The sequence below is a fragment of the Neoarius graeffei genome, chromosome 16, assembly GCF_027579695.1.
Source record: "Neoarius graeffei isolate fNeoGra1 chromosome 16, fNeoGra1.pri, whole genome shotgun sequence".
Classification (NCBI taxonomy): domain Eukaryota; kingdom Metazoa; phylum Chordata; class Actinopteri; order Siluriformes; family Ariidae; genus Neoarius; species Neoarius graeffei.
Window position 1 is genome coordinate 50,557,163 of NC_083584.1, and position 19,011 is coordinate 50,576,173.

At 45.8% G+C, this 19,011-nt stretch overlaps 2 protein-coding genes across 6 annotated transcripts in view; one reads left to right on the top strand and one right to left on the bottom strand.

Moving 5' to 3' along the window:
• Nucleotides 1–10,247: 10,247 nt before the first annotated feature.
• Nucleotides 10,248–13,145, bottom strand: h3f3a (H3 histone, family 3A). Its single transcript, XM_060943130.1, has 4 exons — nucleotides 13,041–13,145; nucleotides 11,995–12,135; nucleotides 11,027–11,180; nucleotides 10,248–10,598 (listed from the first exon to the last, which is right to left on the bottom strand). The coding sequence occupies exons 2-4, from the start codon at nucleotides 12,120–12,122 to the stop codon at nucleotides 10,470–10,472; spliced, it is 411 nt and encodes a 136-aa protein (XP_060799113.1). The 5' UTR covers nucleotides 12,123–12,135; nucleotides 13,041–13,145; the 3' UTR covers nucleotides 10,248–10,469.
• A 352-nt stretch (nucleotides 13,146–13,497) lies between these two features.
• Nucleotides 13,498–19,011, top strand: part of unkl (unk like zinc finger) — a 46,322-nt gene continuing 40,808 nt past the window's right edge. For 3 of the 5 annotated variants that reach the window (XM_060943125.1, XM_060943126.1, XM_060943128.1), the window contains exons 1-2: nucleotides 13,514–13,601; nucleotides 14,347–14,388. In XM_060943125.1, the coding sequence (XP_060799108.1) occupies nucleotides 13,537–13,601; nucleotides 14,347–14,388 (107 nt within the window). In that variant the 5' untranslated portion in view covers nucleotides 13,514–13,536. Of the gene's footprint in view, nucleotides 13,602–14,346; nucleotides 14,389–19,011 lie in introns of all 5 variants that reach the window. The other 2 variants (XM_060943129.1, XM_060943127.1) reach the window with 2 other exon arrangements.

Here is a 19,011-nt window from a genome sequence, read left to right on the forward strand (position 1 = left end):
GAGATGAATGAGATGAGACATAGTGCTTTGCATTTAGGCCAAAAAGTTCAACTTTGGTCTCATCTGACCAAAGCACCTTCTTCCACATGTTTGCTGTGTCCCCTACATGGCTTCTTATGCCTGTCTTTCAACAATGGCTTTCTTCTTGCCACTGTTCCAAAAAGGCCAGATTTGTGGAGTGTACGACTTATAGTTGTCTTGTGCACAGATTCTCCCACCTGAGCTGTGGATTTCTGCAGCTCCTCCAGAGTGATCATGGGCCTCTTGGCTGCTTCTCTGACCAGTGCTCTCCTTGCTCGCTCTGTCAGTTTAGGTGGACGGCCATGTCTTGGTAGGTTTGCAGTTGTGCCATACTTTTTCCATTTTTTGAATGATGGATTGAACAGTGCTTCTTGAGATGTTCAGAGCTTGGGATATTTTTTTATAACCTAACCCTGCTTTAAACTTCTCCAGAACTTTATCCCTGACCTGTCTAGTGAGTTCTTTGGTCTTCATGATGCTGTTTGCTCTTCAGTGTTCTCTAACAAACCACTGAGGCCTTCACAGAACAAGTGTATTTATGCTGAGAGTAAATTACACACAGTAGGACTCTATTAACTAATTAGATGACTTCTGAAGGCAATTGATTGCACTGGATTGTATTTAGAGGTATCAGAGGACAGGGGGATGAATACTAATGCACACCACATTTTTCAGATTTTTCATTCATCTCATCTCATCTCATTATCTCTAGCCACTTTATCCTGTTCTACAGGGTCGCAGGCAAGCTGGAGCCTATTCCAGCTGACTACGGGCGAAAGGCGGGGTACACCCTGGACAAGTCGCCAGGTCATCACAGGGCTGACACATAGACACAGACAACCATTCACGCTCACATTCACACCTACGGTCAATTTAGAATCACCAGTTAACCTAACCTGCAAGTCTTTGGACTGTGGGGGAAACCGGAGCACCCAGAGGAAACCCACGCGGACACAGGGAGAACATGCAAACTCCACACAGAAAGGCCCTCATCAGCCATGGGGCTCGAACCCAGACCTTCTTGCTGTGAGGTGACAGCGCTAACCACTACACCACTGTGCTGCCTTTTCAGTTTTTTATTTGTTTAAAATTTTGAAGACTATTTATCATTTTCGTTTCACTTCACAATTATGTTCTACTCTGTATTGGTCTATCACACAAAATCTCAATAAAAAATAAGTTTGTGGTTGTAAGGTTGAAAAATGTGAAAAAGTTCAAGGGGTATGAATACTTTTACAAGGCACTGTATCATTTTTATGCCAAGCGCTAGTTTTGGAACAAGGTTGAGGATGTAAAAAAAAAGTTGCCTCGTGGTGTTTTGGGGATAATTTAAAAACAGCCTGCAGCCACCAAGATCTTGTTTTAAAACAAATATTAATTCTGCAATTATGCTCTGACAATCAAAAAGGAAAATGTAATCAGACAAAGCAGGCCTTTCTACTTTGTGGTGATTTGTCATCTGTCAAGCCAGTGACTTGAAGCAATATTCCATGCCAGGCCTGCCAGTCAAGCATGGCCATCCCAAGCAGATCTGATGGTAGACCAGTGTCACGTTCGAGGACTGTCTTTAGGGTTGTACAAGGGTGGCCAACTTTACGCCTCACCTCAGGTTCTCATAGGAGGACCTGAGCTGCGGGTTGATCATAGCGGAGTATGTGGCCACACAATGCCAGATGGCGCTTGGCAATTAATGATTATAGGCGCAGTAAGGAGCCATACAACCGATCATTTGTCCAATGTTCGTTCCAACTGATGCCAAAAACTTTGTAAAGCATACATGTGTAGGTGCCATCCAGAGACTTCTCTTGTGCTTTCGTAAGAGACCATGACTCAGATCCATAGAGAAGGATAGATTCGACTGAGGACTTAAAGACCCTAGTTTTTGTTTCTCTAAAGAGAGGGGAAGCCCAAACCTTGGCTAAAGAATTCAGGGCACCCCAAGCTTTGACCTTTCTGGTGTTGATGTCATGCACAGTGTTTGTCTAACTGCCAAGATATTGGAAGTCTTCTACCTTCTTGATTTCGGAGCTATCCAATGCGTGGAGAGATTGATCTGATGAAGGATTAAAATGCATCATTTAGTTTTGCTTGCATTTAGCTGGAGGCCAACTTATTGGGCAGCTAATTCTACTCGGTGTAAAAGATCTTTGCAAGAGCTCACAGAGTCCTCTAACAGAGCAATATCATCAGTGAAGTTGAGGTCAGCTAGGTGGACAGCAGGATGGCGAGAGCTTCTTCGGTGTTTGAGTGTGAGGCCATCGTCCAAGCGGATTGCTAGATGCAGTGCATAGTCTAGGACAATGATGAAGAGCAGGGGAGCTAAAGGGTCCCCTTGAAGGATGCCTGAATTGATGGAAAACTCTTCAGTTAAACTGTCTGGAGTTATGACCACTGCAGAATTTTCAACATACATCGCCCTGATTGCATCGACCATGGTAAGAGCCACCAGACTGATGATGGTGTATATCATTAGCGCTTACATGGATAACTATCTTTGAGAACCTGTGCTTGCCTAAGACCCTAAGATTACCTGCTATGTCCAGCGCATTGGCTCCCAGTATACACCTGACTAAAACTGCTGGTTTCCCGAAAGGCCTAGCTAATTTAATGTGCTATAAGATAGTCTCCTATAATCAGAGCTCTTTCAGGTTTCTCAGTGGGCGCTTCACTGAGGACAGCAAAACTGTTAGACACGTGAAGCGGAGAGGAGTGGTGCTCCTGTGGGTGAGCCTCAATGGTAGCTTTGGCTCTGCGATTATGCCGCAGAGTCGTCACCCATTTGCCCCATTGTGAGGGCTCTAATGCCAAAGTTGGGGGATTGCTAACTCCACCTAGGGCATCCAGACTTTCCCCTACAGAAGCTACACTGCTCTCACGCTCACTAACCCTCTCTAGAGTCTGGATGCACACCTCTAAAGGCTGCAATCTTCTCCATCAGAGAGCTAACTAATCTACTCTTATCACAAATAAAGCTATTACTAATGACATAGGAAGAATGATGAAACATCCTGCACTCAACACACTGAACAAGCTGAATGTTTGCCATGATAAATGATTTATGTACCTTAGGTGAAGATTTGTTAATATTAAGGCTGATCTGACATGGATGGCCTCTGTTTGCTGTCTTTGGATGTGGAAAAAAGGCGTTCTTTGAGAAAAATTAAAATGTGGCAGAAGGGAAAGTGAAAAATACAACAAAAATAAAACAATGGTGGAAAATTATTGATGAAAAACTGAATAAATATTGTATTTTAAACACCAACATTGAAAAAAGACTTCCATCAAATGATTCAAAAGCAGGAACTACATAGATAAATGTAGATGGTGCCTGAAGTGCGAGCTTGTCAGGTAGCCATCTTAGCTACTGTTAATGTCTTAAACCTATTTCTCTGCATGTGTACAGCTGTATGTTCATAGCAAAGACTAATCACAGGATTTAGCGATTGTAGTGGTGACACAATAGTCCCAAACAAACATGCTGTATCACGACTTGTAGACTAGCTTTTTACACAGACTTTATTTTATACATTAATTAAAAATAAATGTAAATGTTAAAAATAAATTTAAATGTTAGATGAAGAAGGTAAATGTTTCATCAGTAAGCAAATTGGCCCCTTCCTCTCAGAGGGAAAAGACAGCCTCAGTGGGGTTGCCAGTGTTGCCATTTTTACACCATATTAACCATTGTTTGTAACCGTGGTGTCATCATTACAACAGGTAAATCAAGGTGCTGCTGTGAAATTTCAGATGTCGAGAAGTAGAGGATACAGTGGATTAGCAGTAGCTTAAACTGGCTACTTGATTAACTAACCCTTCATGCACAATCTACTTTTACATTCATCTACTTAGGTAGTGTTGCCACCACACTGCTACATGGCTCCCTTCTCTCCTTAGTTTCAGAATGAAGTGTGGGGATGTTTTATGCATATTTTCTCAGTGTATGCCTGCCCAGTATTTCTGGGATAAGCTAAATATCCACTGTAAATGGACAAGGATCAAGCAGTTACTGAAAGCAAGTGAGTTAGAGTAATTTAAACAGCTATGGATGTTTTAAATGATAATTTCTTGTAACTCACATTTTATTGCTTTTTAACAATGCAGCAAAAGAATCAACATACACGAACCTGAACAATGACAAGAACAGGACAACATAATTCCTGACCCCCCAGAAGGAAAAAAAAAAGGAAAATATTACTCATACAGAGATACTTGCACAAATTAAACTAATATGGACATAAAAAATAAATAGAAATAAGTCTACATGCACAAGATTCAGATTACATTCACATTACCAACATCTCTCTCACCTCCTTTACTCTCACAGACTCCACCCCACTATATATCAGGCTTATGTCACAATCCAGACATGGCTTACTGTTTACATGAAAATCCTTCAGTGTAGCTACTCCAATCAACTATCTAGTATGAAATTCATGTATGGACCCCATATTTTCATAAATACCTCCTCCCTATTGTTCAGCTGGCTATTTTGGTCATTTCTCCCATCCATTCATTAAATGGGATAACACTTTTTGACTTCCAGTGTCTGAGAACAATCCTACATCCCGTAGTAAGGGCCACCCTACACCACTGAGTTTGCTGGGATAACTCTACTCCCTCTGTTATTATGCCCAGAATAATAAGGGGCTCTGAGATAAATCTGTCCTGAGTACTTTGTTGATGAATAATATTATTCTTTCCCATAGGTTTTGTGTCATTTCACATTCATACAGCATGTGTAAAAGTGTTCCTCTACTCCTTTCACATCTCCAGCATATCTCGGATTCACAGAGCTTTAGTCTTGCCATCTTACAAGGAGTCCAATACATCCTATGTATGATTTTATACGTAATTAAGCGGGTCTGCACCTCTCTAGATGTCTTATACCAGGATCAGATTATTTCCTTCCATTTCTCCTGAATTATCTCGCCCTGTAAATCTGCCTCCCATGATCTCTTGAGACCCTCTAGTTTAGGTGGGTGAGATTGCCTAATAAGACTATAATATCTAGATGCCCCACCTCTCGTCCCCTGATCTCCCTGTACTAGTCTTTGTAGCTCTGTTTGAGGCAATAGGGGGAGTTTCCTTTGAGCAGATATTATACAGCTTCTTAATTGCAAATATTTCCAAAAGTCTCATCTAGGGATTCTATATTTAGTTACCATTTGTTCAAAACCCATAAAATTATCACCCTCGAAAACATCTCCAACTAGAAAAGCACTCGGACAGCACAGACCTCTGCCAAGAATCCTTTAAAAAAATCCGGGATCCAGAAGGTGATCCAGATCACCGCCAAAATTTAATGGATTGTTACTTGTGCCCAGTCACACCTCTGGAAAAAATTTCAGAGCAATCCGTTCATAACTTTTCCCGTAATGTTGCTAACAGACAAACCAACAAACAAATGCTACCGAAAACATAACCTCCTTGGCGGAGGTAATAAAAGTAATCCCTGCTTCAGCCCATGATTTCCAGTAAAGAGGTTTTTTTTACCCACTTTCAGTAGTTTGTTATGCCATAGAGATGACCTTCTAGTAAAAGATGGGTTAAGACCAATAAGACAATGTGATGCTTGCTAGGTTTCTCTTGCAAACGACAATAATGGATTCCGAGTTGGAATTTCTCCCCCATTTTGTGAAATAAAAGCCAATAATGGGATTGGTTCAGTAACTTCTTTTTCAATCGAGACCCAACCCGGAACTCGGTCCTCTGCAATATTTATTTTGGCCAATTGATTAAGGGAAAAGGCATAGCGGTACCAGTCCACTCTTGGCAGGCTGAGGCCTCCATCCTCCTTTGCAGTATACATTTTAATTCTATTTAAACGGGGTCTTTTACCTCCCCACAAAAAGGCAGCTGCATTAAATCTTTTAAGTAGTAGGGGAGGGAAGCTCATGGGTAATAAGTATATGATATAGTTCAGTTGTGGAACAACCATCATTTTAAGAATATTTTTCCCAGCAAAGATAACCCTATTTTAGCCCAGTTTTGTAGAGTGCTCTCGATTTTCAGAAGTAGGGGGAGAATGTTTTCAGTCATTGTCTTTTAAACCTGGTGTGAGCTTTATCCCTAGATACACTAAACCCGAAGGGAGTCATTTAAACTGCCAGTTCTGTCTAATACTAGGCGGCCATAACCTAGACAGAGGCATTGCCTCTGATTTTCCCCAATTTATTTTGTAACCTGAGATATGGGAGAAAGTATCAATCAAAGACAAATTAAATGATAATTTCTTACCTATTCTGCAATGTAGCTACAGAGCCCTCCATAATTATTGGTCCCCCTTGTAAAGATTAGCAAAAAAGGATTGGAAAAAATCCTCCTTTTAGTGAAGTCGCTTCATCTCACACTGGAAAAAATGAGGAAAAACTTCAAGCTTTAATTGAAATAAATTTATTCAGAGAAAAAAATCCCTCATCAAGAAATCATTATTTTCAACAAAAACACATGCGCTATTATTAGCACCCCTGGAAATGATAGTGAACACAATGTAACTGAAGCATGTTTCCCATTTAAATTGTATATTTTTGAGTTAACTGGAGTGTGTAGGAACTTTCAAGCTGTAATCCATGACTTCCTGATTAACTGGGGAACAAATATGAGGTGACGGAAGCCAAATTCCCTTAGTCATCCATCAACATGGAGAAGATAAGAGAACACACAAACCCAATGAGGGAGAAGTGTGTTGACCTTCATAAGTCAGGGAATGGTAACTTAAAAAAAAAAAAACAACAAACCCTACTCACCTGAAAATGTCCATTTCTACTGTTTGGGCAATAATAATAATCTCATCTCATTATCTCTAGCCGCTTTATCCTTCTACAGGGTCACAGGCAAGCTGGAGCCTATCCCAGCTGACTATGGGCGAAAGGCGGGGTACACCCTGGACAAGTCGCCAGGTCATCACAGGGCTGACACATAGACACAGACAACCATTCACACTCACATTCACACCTACGGTCAATTTAGAGTCACCAGTTAACCTAACCTGCATGTCTTTGGACTGTGGGGGAAACCGGAGCACCCGGAGGAAACCCACGCGGACACGGGGAGAACATGCAAACTCCACACAGAAAGGCCCTCGCCGGCCCCAGGGCTCGAACCCAGGACCTTCTTGCTGTGAGGCGACAGCGCTAACCACTACACCACCGTGCCGCCCAATAATAATAATAATAATAAAAATAAAGTGGACACCAACTGGAACTGTTACAAAACTTGCCTGGAAGAGGACCCAAGTTTATTTTGCCCCCATGTACAGTGAGGAGGATGGTAGGAGAGGCAAATAAAAATACCCAAGGATCACTGCTGTCGAATTACAAGAAAAAGTAAAACCTTGGGGTTTCCAAGTCTCCAAAATCACCATTAGACTCCACCTCCATGCCAACAGATTATTTGGAAGGTTTGCAGAAAAAAAGCCTTTTCTGTCAGTTAACCACAAACATAAGTACCTGAAGTTTGCAAAACTCTACTACAACTTTGACTGGAACTATGTTCTATGGTCTAATGAAACAAAAATGGAGCTTTTTTTGGCAATAAACACACAAGGTGGGTTTGGTGTAAAAAGAAGGATGGCTATAATGAAAATAACCCGATCCCAACTGTAAAATATGGTGGAAGTTCTGTGAGGTTTTGGGGCTGTTTTTCCTGCAAAGGCCCTGAAAACCTTAAGGTGCATGGCATCATGGACTCCATGAAACACCAGGATATTTTAAGCCAGAATCTGGCCTCCTCTGCCAGGAAACTAAAACTGTGTAGTCACTGGATCTTCCAGCAGGACAGTGATCTGAAGCATATGTCCAAATCAACACAAAAATGGCTCACTGAGCACAGAATCAAGCTTCTGCCCTGGCCATCTCAGTCCCCTGACCTGAAACCCAGTGAAAACATGTGGGGTGAGCTGGCATGGAGAGAGCACAAGAGAGGGCTGAGGACCCTGGATGATTTGGAGAAATTGTGTAAAGAGGAATGGTATCAGATGCCCTGCTCTGTATCTCCAACCTTATAAAATGTTATAGAAAACTCAGTGCTATTTTACTGGCAAAGGGAGGCTGTACAAAATATTAAATGACAGTAATTGTGGCACGTGTATTACTGTTGAAAATTATTCCTTGATGAGGGACTTGGTTTTTCTCTGAATACGTTTTTTCAATTAAAAGTCGGATTTTTATCTTTATTCCCCCCATGTGAGATGAAGCAACTTCACCAAAAGGTAGATTTTTGCCAAACCCTTTTTACTAATCTTTACAAGGGGTGAAAATCACAGAGGGTATGGTATAGCTTTATTAATGCTCATGTGGCTTCCTTTTTCCATAATTATTTCTATACTGCCTTTTTAAAGTTAAGCTTTAACTGACATTTTTGGTGTTTCCACAATAGATTGTTGCAGCTGTCTATGTACCATGTCACTGATGTATCCCGGGTTGGATCCTGAGCTCTGTGTACATGTTCTCCCTGTATTTGCAACAATTTCCTGGTGGTTCTCATTTCCTCCCACTGTCCTAAAACAGGTTGGTAGGTGTATTGGCTACAATGACCTGACCGATTTCAAAAAGCCTGGATTTTCTTAACGTACTTTGTGGAATACCCCCCAGCAGGTTTAGTGTGGTCTGGGAAAACAGAACAAACCAAAAACAAAAACAGTGGCCATGCAGTAGTTGTTTTTTCAGCTGTGACAATTGGAATAGCCTGGGAAATGAGAGCCACGTATCAGTGATATTGTCAAATTATGTAGTTATTTCAATTAACTTACTGAAGTAGTTTAATAAGCATCAAATCACAGACAGACCCCAGGGAGAGTTTGAGATTCATGTACATTCAGGCCCACAGATCCAATCAGGAACATGCTGAGAACCGCCTGGGGATGCACAAAGCAGCGGCGACGTGGGGACCATGATGGGAAGACATACAAAGTGATAATTTAATGAAGAGCTGTTACTTAAAACACAAGTGACGCCAAGACAGCCTAGAAACCTTTCAGTCCATCCCAAGAGAACTAGCAAGTGGGGCATGTTCATTATGTGCATGTGTGAATAGAAAGACAGGATAACACATGAACTCATGGATGCAAAGAGCAAGAGCAGAGGGACAGGGGTCCAGTGTAGACTGTGAGAAGTGTGTGACAGGAGACCTGCAGATGCAGCTGAGACTTGAGAAAGGCTCAGAGTTGAAGGATTCTGACGTCACAGCTGCTGGCATGCATGTTGTCCACAATTTTTGTATGCACAGCCTCCCTTTTGATGTGGTTCAACCAGCTCTAAAGTCAAATTCCAATATTAAAACCAGCAGGTCAACACTTTCATGCAGAGAAGCATTAGACCTCAATTTCTGCATTCAAAATACTTAATTTTCTTTGCATGGATAGATCAAACTAATTCTAGTTATACTGAACATCAAGTTTAGTTAACCACAAAGTGTTAAGCTGACAAATTTGACATTCTTGGCACATGTACAGCACAGACTCTTGTAATGGAGGCTAAGATCACAGTTTATGAAAGTGTTCCACAAACAAAACAAACCCAGTCTTGCAGCACCATTAATACATCAACAGGAGCCAAACACCAATGAGAGCATACTGTCAGGGCAAAGCTAATTGAGTGTGAATTAATGCATAATCCTGGAGTTGCACATACAGGGGGAAATTAGTTTGAATAATGGAACAGACCTGCAATTACATTTGCATATTAAGTTCTCACTGGAAAAGAGGAAAGAATATAATTTGAGTTTGTCAAGGCAGCAAGCAAAACCAGCACACATTGTATTGGCCAACTGTAGCATAGTTAGGAAACATTAAGGGTACTACAGCAGTGATTTTAACTTGATAACCCATAAGACTAAGGAAAGCAAGAAGTGTAGCACCATTAAAATTGACTGCAGTTAAACAAGTCTGCATGGCACACTCATGCACACATTGGCAATGATAAAATCCTGACCTCTAGTGGGCGACTTAGAAGGGACAGCCACAGGCCAGTAGTTTCAGAAACCTAGATGCACTGATAGGAACAGTGAACTTTCTTGCAATTTCATTTGCAGACTAATCAGTAGCCAGACTGCTCACTTGTACCAGAAGTACTCGGTCTGCCAAATGGAGTTAACCTCATTACATGTTCAAACCCTTTTTGGATGAAACTTCATAGTCATAGTAGATAGTTGAAAGTTTAACAGGAATAAGAGGGGAAGGACTAACCTGCCAAAAAGCAAAAACACAGAAAAAGTCCAAGTAGACAAACTGAGGTAGTGAAATTTTATTAACAACCCAATAATCAATGTAAAAAGATAAATATTGCAGCATGCAAACTAATGCTACTCTACAATGAGCACTGCTAATAGTAAATACACATTATTCACCAGAAACCTGAGTCTGTTGGGAATGTTTTACAAAATTATGCAATCAGTTAAAATCCACTGCTTTCGAGTGTATGGTTAACAAAGATTAAAACAAGACAAATTCATTATGCTCGCTCCCCTCGGATTCGCCTTGCCAGCTGGATGTCCTTGGGCATGATCGTGACCCTCTTGGCGTGAATGGCACACAGGTTAGTGTCTTCAAACAGACCAACGAGGTAAGCCTCACTTGCTTCCTGTGAAGATAGTTAAAAAAAAAAAAAAAAAAGTTTATGAACTCAAACTTGACCAGTAGTTTGGATTGAAACCAGTTAGGTTTCCCATCATACAACAGCTACAAATCCAAGCTCATGCTTCTGTCAAAACATGAACCAAGCCTGATGCACATTTAAAATACCCCCAGACTGCACCACAGGTTGGTGCAATACAGCTGGAGGAAAGAGCCATCCAGCCCCTTCACCATATTACAAGCTCCAATATCCATGATTAGGCAGAAAATTGGACTCCCAGCCACAGATGTCTGTGGCACTATTGGATCTGAACTCAATCTCCAGAGCTCAGGATTGACAGATTATATTCACATTGTACAGACTACATTTTGTGGGAGGGAAAAAAAAAAGGGAGCATTACAGGAGACATTAACAGCATAAGGGGAGGAATATACCTGAAGAGCACCAATAGCTGCACTCTGGAACCTCAGGTCAGTCTTGAAATCCTGTGCAATTTCTCTGACCAGACGTTGAAATGGCAACTTGCGAATGAGCAACTCCGTCGACTTCTGGTAACGGCGAATCTCTCGCAGAGCAACAGTTCCAGGCCTTTGAAGACCGAAGACAAAACAATGAAATGTGTACTATAATGCAACTTAAAAGCTTAATTCAATGCTTTACATGTACACCAGTTCCACTATATTCCAAAACAGGGGTTGGTTTCCCAAAGGCATCGTAGTACAAAGATCATTGTTAAAATGGTAGCGTGAGCATCACAATGAACACTCACCTAGTTAAGATGCTCTCTGCATTAAGAGGCTTTTAAGAAACCAACCCCAGAACAGTTAGAAAATACAAACCACATTCCATTCAGATTACAAATTTAACATTCTCCAATTAAGACCTGTAGGATATGCAGCTTTTCAGGTTTTAAGATCATTCTTTGGACACATATCCAGCATAGTGGGACTGCACACCTCAACTGGGTTTTTACAATAGCTTCTTGCCCGTTTATGATCAGCTCTGTGTTGTACACAAACCAAAATGGGGGTGTTTTACATTAAAACTATGCAAGGCTGCATGTAAACAGGAATTAGTGGAATATTCATTAGCCATGAAAAAAGTGAAGTACAAAAAATTTTTTTTGTGCACGGGAATGTAGCGTTTGATGTTTAGTCTAAACCTTATTATACACAGAATCCGAAAAGAAACCATATTTACATTGGAGTCGTGTTTAGTTAAAGGAATTTAAGAACAAAAGTTATATATAATAAATTCAAAATTAATACAAAAATAAACCACATTAACGTTTCTACATAGCATCAGATAAAGATCAGATTAGTGCCAATACTTAAATACGTACAAAATACACAGACTAACTTTAGACCAAAAAAAAAAAAAAAAGTTAGATGGCAGTGTTCACCTGTATCTGTGAGGTTTCTTGACTCCGCCGGTAGAGGGCGCACTCTTCCTCGCTGCTTTTGTAGCCAGTTGTTTCCTGGGCGCTTTCCCACCAGTGGACTTACGTGCAGTCTGCTTGGTACGGGCCATGGTCTTTCACAGGCTGGACGTGAGAGAGGAACACAACCTTATTACACAAAATAACATACAAATGAAACCGACAGTTAAGCTACTTAAGTAGTCAACTACTCCCTCAGGTAGAAACTTGGCCGTTAATTGGCCCAAGTAAACAAATTATCCATCTTCTCTCATCAAGGCAGACAGTTAGAAATTATGTCGCAGACAAAATGGCGGCGGTCGCTTTATGGCTTCCTCAATGTCCATAATAACCAAAAGAGACAACATTAAATTCGACGACACACATATTAAAGCCTTAATTCGGTCTAAAATTTGTTAAGCCAGTGATTTACAGATCTTCTTACAAGCTGACTCCGTGTATGTGGTTAGAGTAATAATACAGCTAGGTAGAGAACGGTTACTCGGGTTATAGAGGCTACTAGTTAGCAGCGCTAACCATTTAGTAACCACCACTGTTTTATATTCAGAATTTAAATTCCTGTTTAAGTTCTCCGGTCATGACTCGATACAAAACTAACGTGATAAAGTCAAACTAGTTACACAGAAGAACTGTACTGTTTACAACCAACTGCAATAACAGCACAAGCTTTAACCATTCACTACTCATTGTCCAAAATGGCGGGCAAATAAAAACAGCGCCAGCGACTCTATTAAAGTCTCAACAGACCAACTCACAGCAAATAAGACTTATAAAACACAGTCTAGATAACAAATAACGCATGTATACCATAAAAGTCACTGGACTTGGAATAGATTTATATAAAAAAAAAAATTAGCCAGCCAGCTAACTTGTGACTTAGCGTCAAAGAATAACGTTCTAGATCATATCCTAATTCAAAACATTCCGCAGCTATACAAACAAGTTATTCTACAGAGCTCAAACCATGACATACACACACAAAATATATATACACACACACACAGACTTACTTGATTTCTTTGCTTCTGTCCGAACCTCTCAACGTAGCTGTCCTGATGTATATGAAAATATTGAGTGCGTGCGCATGGTATTTATAGTAACAGACACACCAGCGACACGTGACCTATGAAGCTCCTCCCACATACGGTTATCCTCCAGTGTTATGGTGAACGCAGAAATATGGACGAAATACAGGAATCAGAATTAGAATCGGGTTTATTACCAAGTACGTTCTTGCATACAAGGAATTCTCGGTCATTCTCTTTGGGGTAGGATTTATTTATTTATTTATTTGGGGTTGTATGTGTGGATAGAATTAATAAAAATGTGCACGTTGTGACACCAGCACGACATTATTTGTAATAATCTGGCCGACAGGTTTTTTGAGACTCATCATTGGCTGAGACTGGCCTCGCAGTGGCGTTGTGAGAGCGCGAGGACAGCAAAGCGGAGCGCGAGGAAAGGGGGGCCGCCGCGGCGCATGCGCAGTTATTGTTTTGACTGAAAATGCCGTCGGTTTCGAAAACGGCGGCGAGCGCTTCTCCTCAAACCGAGAAACCAACCCACTATACGTAAGTAAAGTTGCACGCTTAAAGGATAAAAATCAGTTTTTTTAAAAAGAAAAGACAGTGCCTCTTCCGTACTCAGCTGCTTAATAGAAATGTACAGTGCTCGCTCTCACTACGGTCTTCCGTGCGTTTAAATATGGTGCTTTTCCCTTTTCTAAATTCTTTCGTATTGCACGCAGCTCGCTGGTTTTACGTCAACAAATAAAATAAACATACTTATATAAACCTGTTTCAACGATACGGATTTCTGATCATTCTCATCGCGACAAACTTACGACGCGGGAATATCTTTAGACTGAAGTGTGGTTGTTCAAAAGAAAGCTTTGCTTGAAACATGGTTTCAAAAGCAACAGCGCAAATCAGGCAGATGAGCTTTTCTTCTTCCCTTCGCCTCGGCCCGAAGTGCAGGCGTTCGGGGTTTTTTTTTTTCCTTCTTCATTTACGCTGCGCTTTTGGCGTACACCATGATCGTGGTGCTGGAATGCACGTCTCGGATCGTGCGTAAGTTCGGTCCGTAATCGCGATTTGCGTTACAGTTTGTTACGTTGGAGCCCATGTTAAATATCCAAGAGCAGCTTAGAAACAACGAGGAAACGAGCAGGACGGCTCAATTGGTGGGGTTTTCGATTAGAAATATTAACTCTGATTGTAACCCCTAATAGTTTTGTTTGTTTACTAAAGTTAAAAATAAACAATAAGACTACAGTACTAATAATTACTTCTGACTTTGTGCTGTTCCTGTATCTAGAGTAAAGCTGACTGAGTTGAGTCTCTCTCTCTCCATCCCTGAGTTGAGTGTCTTTCTTTCTCTCTCTCATTTTAAATATACATATATAATATACATATATATCTATCCCCGAGTCGAGTCTCTCTCTCTCTCTCTCTCGTATCCCCGAGTCGAGTCTCTCTCTCTCTCTCTAGTATCCCCGAGTCGAGTCTCTCTCTCTCTCTCTAGTATCCCCGAGTCGAGTCTCTCTCTCTCTCGTATCCCCGAGTCGAGTCGCGCTCTCTCTCGTATCCCCGAGTCGAGTCGCGCTCTCTCTCTCTCTCGTATCCCCGAGTCGAGTCGCGCTCTCTCTCTCTCTCTCGTATCCCCGAGTCGAGTCGCGCTCTCTCTCTCTCTCTCGTATCCCCGAGTCGAGTCGCGCTCTCTCTCTCATATCCCCGAGTCGAGTCGCGCTCTCTCTCCCTCATATCCCCGAGTCGAGTCGCGCTCTCGTATCCCCGAGTCGCTCTCTCTCTCTCGTATCCCCGAGTCGAGTTCTCTGTCTCATATCCCCGAGTCGAGTCGCTCTCTCTCTCGTATCCCCGAGTCGAGTCGCTCTCTCTCTCTCGTATCCCCGAGTCGAGTCGCGCTGTCTCGTATCCCAGAGTTGAGTTCTCTGTCTCATATCCCCGAGTCGAGTCGCTCTCTCTCTCTCGTATCCCCGAGGCGAGTCGCGCTGTCTCGTATCCCCGAGTCGAGTTCTCTGTCTCGTATCCCCGAGTCGCTCTCTCTCTCTCGTATCCCCGAGTCGAGTCGCGCTCTCTCTCTCGTATCCCCGAGTCGCTCTCTCTCTCTCGTATCCCCGAGTCGCTCTCTCTCTCGTATCCCCGAGTCGCTCTCTCTCTCGTATCCCCGAGTCGCTCTCTCTCTCGTATCCCCGAGTCGCTCTCTCTCTCGTATCCCCGAGTCGAGTCGCGCTCTCTCTCTCTCTCTCTCTCTCGTATCCCCGAGTCGAGTCGCGCTCTCTCTCTCGTATCCCCGAGTCAAGTCGCGCTCTCTCTCTCGTATCCCCGAGTCGAGTCGCGCTCTCTCTCTCGTATCCCCGAGTCTCTCTCTCGTATCCCCGAGTCGCTCTCTCGTATCCCCGAGTCGCTCTCTCGTATCCCCGAGTCGCTCTCTCGTATCCCCGAGTCGCTCTCTCGTATCCCCGAGTCGAGTCGCGCGCTCTCGTATCCCCGAGTCGAGTCGCCCTCTCTCTCTCGTATCCCCGAGTCGAGTCGCCCTCTCTCTCTCGTAGAGTCGAGTCGCTCGCTCTCTCTCTCGTATCCCCGAGTCTCTCTCTCTCGTATCCCCGAGTCGAGACGCGCTCTCTCTCTCTCGTATCCCCGAGTCGAGTCGCGCTCTCTCTCTCGTATCCCCGAGTCGAGTCGCGCTCTCTCTCGTATCCCCGAGTCGAGTCGCGCTCTCTCTCTCGTATCCCCGAGTCGAGTCGCGCTCTCTCTCTCTCGTAGAGTCGAGTCGCTCTCTCTCTCGTAGAGTCGAGTCGCTCTCTCTCTCGTATCCCCGAGTCGAGTCGCTCTCTCTCTCGTATCCCCGAGTCGCGCTCTCTCTCTCTCGTATCCCCGAGTCGAGCTCTCTCTCTCGTATCCCCGAGTCGAGCTCTCTCTCTCGTATCCCCGAGTCGAGCTCTCTCTCTCGTATCCCCGAGTCGAGTCGCTCTCTCTCTCGTATCCCCGAGTCGAGTCGCGCTCTCTCTCGTATCCCCGAGTCGCGCTCTCTCTCTCTCGTATCCCCGAGTCGAGCTCTCTCTCTCGTATCCCCGAGTCGCGCTCTCTCTCTCTCGTATCCCCGAGTCGCGCTCTCTCTCTCTCGTATCCCCGAGTCGAGCTCTCTCTCTCGTATCCCCGAGTCGAGCTCTCTCTCTCGTATCCCCGAGTCGAGCTCTCTCTCTCTCGTATCCCCGAGTCGCGCTCTCTCTCTCTCGTATCCCCGAGTCGAGTCGCGCTCTCTCTCTCTCGTATCCCCGAGTCGAGTCGCGCTCTCTCTCTCTCGTATCCCCGAGTCGAGTCGCGCTCTCTCTCTCTCGTATCCCCGAGTCGAGTCGCGCTCTCTCTCTCTCGTATCCCCGAGTCGAGTCGCGCTCTCTCTCTCGTATCCCCGAGTCGAGTCGCGCTCTCTCTCGTATCCCCGAGTCGAGTCGCGCTCTCTCTCTCGTATCCCCGAGTCGAGTCGCGCTCTCTCTCTCTCGTATCCCCGAGTCGAGTCGCGCTCTCTCTCTCTCGTATCCCCGAGTCGAGTCGCGCTCTCTCTCTCTCGTATCCCCTAGTCGAGTCGCGCTCTCTCTCTCTCGTATCCCCGAGTCGAGTCGCGCTCTCTCTCTCTCGTATCCCCGAGTCGAGTCGCGCTCTCTCTCTCTCGTATCCCCGAGTCGAGTCGCGCTCTCTCTCTCTCGTATCCCCGAGTCGAGACGCGCTCTCTCTCTCTCGTATCCCCGAGTCGAGTCGCGCTCTCTCTCTCGTATCCCCGAGTCGAGTCGCGCTCTCTCTCGTATCCCCGAGTCGAGTCGCGCTCTCTCTCTCGTATCCCCGAGTCGAGTCGCGCTCTCTCTCTCTCGTAGAGTCGAGTCGCTCTCTCTCTCGTAGAGTCGAGTCGCTCTCTCTCTCGTAGAGTCGAGTCGCTCTCTCTCTCGTATCCCCGAGTCGAGTCGCTCTCTCTCTCGTATCCCCGAGTCGAGTCGCGCTCTCTCTCGTATCCCCGAGTCGCGCTCTCTCTCTCTCGTATCCCCGAGTCGAGCTCTCTCTCTCGTATCCCCGAGTCGCGCTCTCTCTCTCTCGTATCCCCGAGTCGCGCTCTCTCTCTCTCGTATCCCCGAGTCGCGCTCTCTCTCTCTCGTATCCCCGAGTCGCGCTCTCTCTCTCTCGTATCCCCGAGTCGAGCTCTCTCTCTCGTATCCCCGAGTCGAGCTCTCTCTCTCTCGTATCCCCGAGTCGCGCTCTCTCTCTCTCGTATCCCCGAGTCGCGCTCTCTCTCTCTCGTATCCCCGAGTCGAGTCGCGCTCGCTCTCTCTCGTATCCCCGAGTCGAGCTCTCTCTCTCTCGTATCCCCGAGTCGAGTCGCGCTCTCTCTCTCTCGTATCCCCGAGTCGCGCTCTCTCTCTCTCGTATCCCCGAGTCGCGCTCTCTCTCTCTCGTATCCCCGAGTCGAGTCGCGCTCTCTCTCTCTCGTATCCCCGAGTCGAGTCGCGCTCTCTCTCTCGTATCCCCGAGTCGAGTCGCGCTCTCTCTCTCGTATCCCCGAGTCGAGTCGCGCTCTCTCTCGTATCCCCGAGTCGAGTCGCGCTCTCTCTCTCGTATCCCCGAGTCGAGTCGCGCTCTCTCTCTCTCTCTCGTAGAGTCGAGTCGCTCTCTCTCTCGTAGAGTCGAGTCGCTCTCTCTCTCGTAGAGTCGAGTCGCTCTCTCTCTCGTAGAGTCGAGTCGCTCTCTCTCTCGTATCCCCGAGTCGAGTCGCTCTCTCTCTCGTATCCCCGAGTCGAGTCGCGCTCTCTCTCGTATCCCCGAGTCGAGCTCTCTCTCTCGTATCCCCGAGTCGCGCTCTCTCTCTCTCGTATCCCCGAGTCGCGCTCTCTCTCTCTCGTATCCCCGAGTCGCGCTCTCTCTCTCTCGTATCCCCGAGTCGAGCTCTCTCTCTCGTATCCCCGAGTCGAGCTCTCTCTCTCGTATCCCCGAGTCGAGCTCTCTCTCTCTCGTATCCCCGAGTCGCGCTCTCTCTCTCTCGTATCCCCGAGTCGAGTCGCGCTCTCTCTCTCTCGTATCCCCGAGTCGAGTCGCGCTCGCTCTCTCTCGTATCCCCGAGTCGAGTCGCGCTCTCGTATCCCCGAGTCGAGTCGCTCTCTCGTATCCCCGAGTCGAGTCGCGCTCTCGTATCCCCGAGTCGAGTCGCGCTCTCGTATCCCCGAGTCGAGTCGCGCTCTCGTATCCCCGAGTCGAGTCGCGCTCTCGTATCCCCGAGTCGAGTCGCGCTCTCGTATCCCCGAGTCGAGTCGCGCTCTCGTATCCCCGAGTCGAGTCGCGCTCTCGTATCCCCGAGTCGAGTCGCGCTCTCGTATCCCCGAGTCGAGTCGCGCTCTCGTATCCCCGAGTCGAGTCGCGCTCTCGTATCCCCGAGTCGAGTCGCGCTCTCGTATCCCCGAGTCGAGTCGCGCTCTCGTATCCCCGAGTCGAGTCGCGCTCTCGTATCCCCGAGTCGAGTCGCGCTCTCGTATCCCCGAGTCGAGTCGCGCTCTCGTATCCCCGAGTCGAGTCGCGCTCTCGTATCCCCGAGTCGAGTCGCGCTCTCGTATCCCCGAGTCGAGTCGCGCTCTCGTATCCCCGAGTCGAGTCGCGCTCTCGTATCCCCGAGTCGAGTCGCGCTCTCGTATCCCCGAGTCGAGTCGCGCTCTCGTATCCCCGAGTCGAGTCGCGCTCTCGTATCCCCGAGTCGAGTCGCGCTCTCGTATCCCCGAGTCGAGTCGCGCTCTCGTATCCCCGAGTCGAGTCGCGCTCTCGTATCCCCGAGTCGAGTCGCGCTCTCGTATCCCCGAGTCGAGTCGCGCTCTCTCTCTCTCGTATCCCCGAGTCGAGTCGCGCTCTCTCTCTCTCGTATCCCCGAGTCGAGTCGCTCGCTCTCTCTCTCGTATCCCCGAGTCGAGCTCTCTCTCTCTCGTATCCC